Here is a 6,000-nt window from a genome sequence, read left to right on the forward strand (position 1 = left end):
GATAATTAACCCATTATGACTGATTTATGCGCACTAAATCGCTTCATATTTCAACCAAAACTTGTTCACGCCCCGCCATGTACATAAACTTAACTGCGTGCGTTTTGTCATGACAAGGTCACCAGAGCGGTGATACTAATTTCAGAGCAACAGAGCAGACTTTCACTTAATTTGCACTAAGTACAGGGTGCAAATCAAAACGTGTCCCTGCATATCCTGGTTAGAGGCTGCTGGGTTCCCATGGAGTGGAGCTGGAAGGTGATGGAAGGAGGGGGGATGAATTCCTTTATAGGAAAGGAAAGGAGGGATGGAGGGGAGGGGAGGTGGGTGGGGGGAGTGTCCAGGGAGCTAATAGACTGGCTGGAGAGCTTTTACTCCATGAAAACCAGTCATGTAGTGGGACATAAAAAGGTTGGTTAACTAGGACTCTTTAAAAGGCTCACAATCATTGATAGTTAATCAGTTACCAGGCTGATTTATAAGTCTAGATTTTAAAAGAGGAAGGTCAATTTATTAGGGCTGTCAAAGTTAACAGGATAATAACACCTTAACGCAAATTCACCACTAATTTCTTAGCAGTAATGCAAAAACCTAATGAATCAATCGTTACCAACCATGTCATACTAGCTTGTCGGGAAGGAGGATAAATAACGCTCCAAACTTGCGCTAAATTTTGACGAGGAAAAACTGTCATGGCCATTTTCAAAGGGGTCCCTTGACCTCTGACCTCCAGATATGTGAATGTAAATGGGTTCTATGGGTACCCACGAGTCTCCCCTTTACAGACATGCCCACTTTATGATAATCACATCCAGTTTGGGGCAAGTCATAGTCAAGTCAGCACACTGACACACTGACAGCTGTTGTTGCCTGTTGGGCTTCAGCTTGCCATGTTATGATTTGAGCATATCTTCTTTATGCTAAATGCAGTACCTCTGAGGGTTTCTGGACAATATCTGTCATTGTTTTGTGTTGTTAATTGATTTCCAATAATAAATATATACATACATTTGCATAAAGCAAGCATATTTTGATGCATATTTGAAAATATGGATTGTAATATTCGTTTTGCAAGACACTACATGCAACTATATGTATATCTATATGTTACTGGTTAATTCCAGTTAGGAAAGACACATGAATAGCTCCACACACACTGTGCGCCAAAGCGTGGGAACCCTGAAGGCTCTGCTCTGTTTTTGGATGTGGATGAGGTGACAGATCCATACGCACGAGATCTGGTGCATAAAAAGTTTGACAGCACCTAAAGAAACAAGTTTTGCAAGACACTACATGCAATTACATGTATATCAATATGGTACTGATTAATTCCAGTAAGGAAAGACACATGAATAGCTCCACACACACCTAAATGCACACACACACTGTGCGCCAAAGGGTAGGAACCCTGAAGGCTTTGCTGTTTTTGGATGTGGATGAGGTGACAGATAGATAGATAGATGGATAGATGGATAGATGGATAGATGGATAGATGAATAGATGGATAGATAGATAGATAGATAGATAGTAACTTTATTGATCCCGAGGGAAATTCAAGTTTCCAGCATCACAGTTCCATAGTGCAAAACATGTTAGTAAAAAGGCAGTAAAAAAGTTAGTAGTGCAAAGTACAAAAAAATATACCAGATATAAAAATACAAGGAGATGAAGAAAACTGTTAAAAGTGAATATAGTGCAGAGTAACAACTGTGATACACGACTATTAAAAAGTGCAGAAGAGACTGTTAAAAATGAGTATAGTGCAGGGTTACTCCAGTAGCTCAGTCTAAAGTGCACTGTGTGCATTATTATCTGTCCAGCTCCATATGCATGAGATCTGGTGCGTAAAAAGTTTGACAGCACCAAAAGAAACAACTATTAAAATCAGTTTTTGCCATGTTTTTAGGAATAAAATGTTCTATAAATGAAGCTATGAAAGATATATGAACAAACCCCTCATTAAAAACCTTCAGAATATTGATAGGAAACTGGAAAGTTCGGTGTATTTAAGTGTTACTGATGAGGAAAATTACAGAATCAGAGTCTGAGAGGAAAAAAAAACTCATTTTGAGAAAACAGCCTTTAAAGATATGTTTCTGTGCTGGACAACGGTGATGCATCTTCTCAGAGCCTATGCACGCTGGATACTGTCTACCATGGAGCACTGAGACTTAATACAAATTGTAAAGCCCTTACGCACCATTGCTCTTTGTATGCTCGGGTAGGATGGTCTGCCTTGTCCACCTGTAGACTGAACCACTGGCGTGTTCTTATTTATAAGGCTATTCTTGGTCTGCTTCCATCTTACCTACGGACCTACATACTTCAAAAAAGTACAGGAAGTTACCGTCTTCGCTCCCAGGACTTAATCCTACTAACAGTCCCCAAAGTCCGTACTGAACTGGGGAAAAAGGGCGTTCAAGTATGCTGCTCCCTCTTCTTGGAATCAGCTACAAAATGACCTGAAACTTGGAGAGCTGGTCTCACTGAACATCTTTAAAGTGCTTCTAAAAGATTTGGAAACAGGCACATCTGGCTGCAGATGTTTTGAATGTTGATGAATGTTTTTTGATACCCTTATGATTCTGTAATTTGCTCTTTGTCTTCAATTGTTATGTTTATTTTATGTCTGCAACTGTGTAACTGTGCTGCTGCCTTTCTTGTCCAGGACACTCTTGGAAAAGAGAGTTTTTAATTGTAATGAGTTTTTTACTCCTGGTTAAATAAAGGTTAAATAAAAAATAAATACATGCAATATATATATATGACTGGTTAATACCCATCTCCAGTTAGGAAAAACACATGAATAACTCCACACACACACATCTAAATGCACACACACACTGTGCACCAAAGCATGGGAACCCTGAAGGCTCTGCTCTGGTTCTGGATGTGGATGAGGTGACAGCTCCATATGCATGAGATCTGGTGCGTAAAAAGTTTGACAGCACCAAAAGGAAACCACTTTTCCAACACCCCATAACGAGCCCACATCCTCAGTGACTGGTAGCTGTGCAACTTACTTGTCATACTCCGCGTTGTCCTTGTCACATCGTGCGTCCTTGTGCTTCTGCCAGTCCTTTCCGTGCTTGCAGGTGGTGAGCAGCACCACGTCCTCCGCGTTGTGCACGTGGTGTAAGGCATTCCTGGTGTCCGATCCGATCCCAGTCAGGTACCGCTTGCCCTTGAACACCAGCATGTACTTTCGAAAGGGCGGGATGGAGTTGTACTTGAGGAAGCCCCTCTCTCCTCCGGTCCTCGGGTGCTCCTTGGAGAACAGCGGGATGGACACGTCGAAGCTGGGCCTGAAGTTCTCGGTGCTGATGCTGGCCTTAGCCAACATGGCTTGTCCGATGTCGAAACCCAAATCTTCCGTGTAGTCCGGCCAAGTCCCCGAGTACAAGTTAAATATGAGGTGGTTCCTACCATCATTCCACAGGGGCAAGTTCTGCACCTTGGTCTTCAGGTTGTGGACGTACTGCGGGGACAGCTGGTCTCGATCCAAGGTGTCCAAACTCAGGATGAAGAGGCACGCTTGTCCTGGGTCCTGTGCGTAAAACCTGGACGCCTCGATGGTGGCTATAATATTCTGATAGCTCTCTGAGATCTTCTCTCCTTTCTGCTGCGGGTAGACGTAAACTTTGAATCCGTTCTTCTTCTCCTTCAGACACCGGGAGAAGTCGAAGCAGGAGTCCATGCGGCACCTCTTTCCTCGGTAAACGCTCGTGTTCACGTCCCTCTTCTGCCGCGGAGAGATGTGCACGTTGTACTCCTCCGTGTCCGGCTGATCCCACGGCAGGAAGAGGTGTAACGGGTCCGAGAAGTGAGGCCACGGCTGGTCCGGCCGGTACCCGTTGTTCCTGCTGCGGTCATGCCGGCTCCGGCTGCTCCTCCTCCGGCTCACCGCTGGAAGTTCAACCCCTCCGAGGTAGAAGAGAAGCACCAGACACGCACCGGCGGAGAGCAGGATCAGGTAGCGTTTTTTGGCCTGCATGTGTCCTGCTGCTGGGAACTGCTGCTTTATTATTAGGAATAAGAAATGTAAAGTGGCCCGAAGTTAGGCTCTCACCAACCCCGGCTGCACCGCTCCATCCTCCGGCTGCAGCCTCCACGGATCCCCGGCAGCCAAGCCTCTTCTTCTGCGTAATCGGTTCCCAAATCCAGCAGCGATTGATCCAGTGCATGTGGGCGATTTTGTTTTAAAAGTGTTGTCCTGTTCTTCGGTAGAGTTTCACCATAATCTCACACAGCAGCAGCAGCACCAGCAGCAGCAGCGGGAGGCTGGAAGAAAAAAAAGCCCCGGACAAACAATCACATGCAGCGGCGGCGGTTCTCTCTCTTCACCCGGCGGTGGTGCTCCGCGCCCTCATTCAGCCGCGCTGTGAGGAGGCTTATTCTGATGGAAAACTGTCCTAGGAAACGCTCTCTCCTCCGGGGGGTGAACAACGGGTCCCCGAGGCTCTCCCACACGGAAAGGTATACCCCGATATGGATGTTTAAACTCGGTGTAGCTCCAAATCCAAGAAGCCTCCTCCTCCGGCGGGTGAGCGCGTTCTTATTCCCCCCCGCTTGTCTCACTCCATAGTCCCGCGTGAAGAGAAGCGAATGACCGGTGAGGAGGAGGAGGAGGTGGAGGAGAGAAGAAGCGTCGCAGCGGTAGCTCAGCTCAACTGTAACCTGACGAAGCCCTGCATTTCTCAGTTATTATCCCAACACCAACATACTACCCTCATATAAAACACAACACCTCCTCTTCATCGGTGGTGGAGGAGGAGGTGGAGGAGGAGGAGACACGCAGCTAGAGGCGAAGTTCTCCGGTCGACACGAGGTTGCACAGCCGCTGCTTTAAGCTCACAAACCGGGTAGATGGCTGTGAGAAAAAATGTTCCCAAAAAAGACGGGATTCCTTGATCTTAGTGTCCAATTACCGAGTGCTCAGCCGTCCCGATTGTTAGTCGGTAACATTCCAATCCCGACACGACGGCAGGCTGACGTGACGTCCCAGCGATGCCCACCGGAGCCGCTGATTGGTCCCCGTCTGTGGGAGCGGAAGAGGCGGGTCTTAGAGAGGGTGGATGGTGGGGGGGGGGGGGGGGGGGGGGGGATGCACCCATTCATAACCGGAGTCCTCCTGCATGTGCAAATTATCTATGAGCCTATGGAAGTTGTTTGGAGACGTGCCAAAAGAGCAAAGCACCCCTCATTAAGAAATATTCCCACTGAGAAATTATATTGTGATTGTATTCAGTTACATTTGCATTCATTATACTTGCATCAAGTCTGTTATTTTTGCTTTAAATTATATAATTTATAGGTATTATGCATGCATCTACTTCTTTATTTATCTATTTTATTTATTATTATTATTATTATTATTATTATTATTATTATTTTTTATTATTTTTTATGTATTATTATTAATTCATTAATATTTATCATTTATATATTATTAATTACTTCACGCTTGATTTGACTATTTTGGTATGAGCTAATATTGTAGCCATAAATATTGCAATAAAGAGTGAAGAGAGCAAAGCACCCTCATTAAGAAAAGATTCCCACTGAGAAATTATATTGTGATTGTATTCAGTTACATTTGCATTCATTATACTTAATTATGACCTATTATTTGTTAAATAATTAATTCATATTTATCATTTATATATTATTAATTCCTGCATGCTCTATGAATTAGCTTGATTTTACTATTTTTATTGTGATAGTATTCAGTTACATTTGCATTCATTATACTTGTATCAAGTCTGTTCTTTTTCCTTTATACTAAAAATAATTTATAGGTATTATCCATGGTTGCTTTTATTTGCGTATTACACAAATCTACTTCTTTATTTATCTACTTTATTTATTATTATTATTATTTATTATTATTAATTAATGAATATTTATCATTTATATATTATTAATTATTGCACGCTTGATTTGACTATTTTAGTATGACTAGGAACTAATATTGTAGACATAAATATTGCAATAAAGAGT

The 6,000-nt window shown here is 43.3% G+C and overlaps 1 protein-coding gene across 1 annotated transcript in view; it reads right to left on the reverse strand.

Annotated features, from left to right (window-relative positions):
- The window catches only part of ext1b (exostosin glycosyltransferase 1b), a 145,940-nt gene extending 140,865 nt beyond the window's left edge, over positions 1 to 5,075 (reverse strand). Inside the window, exon 1 of the mRNA XM_037795405.1 lies at positions 3,024 to 5,075. Within this exon, the coding sequence (XP_037651333.1) occupies positions 3,024 to 3,994 (971 nt within the window). The 5' untranslated portion in view covers positions 3,995 to 5,075. The remainder of the gene's footprint in view (positions 1 to 3,023) is intronic.
- Positions 5,076 to 6,000: the final 925 nt, after the last annotated feature.

This window comes from Sebastes umbrosus, chromosome 15, assembly GCF_015220745.1.
Source record: "Sebastes umbrosus isolate fSebUmb1 chromosome 15, fSebUmb1.pri, whole genome shotgun sequence".
Lineage (NCBI taxonomy): Eukaryota > Metazoa > Chordata > Actinopteri > Perciformes > Sebastidae > Sebastes > Sebastes umbrosus.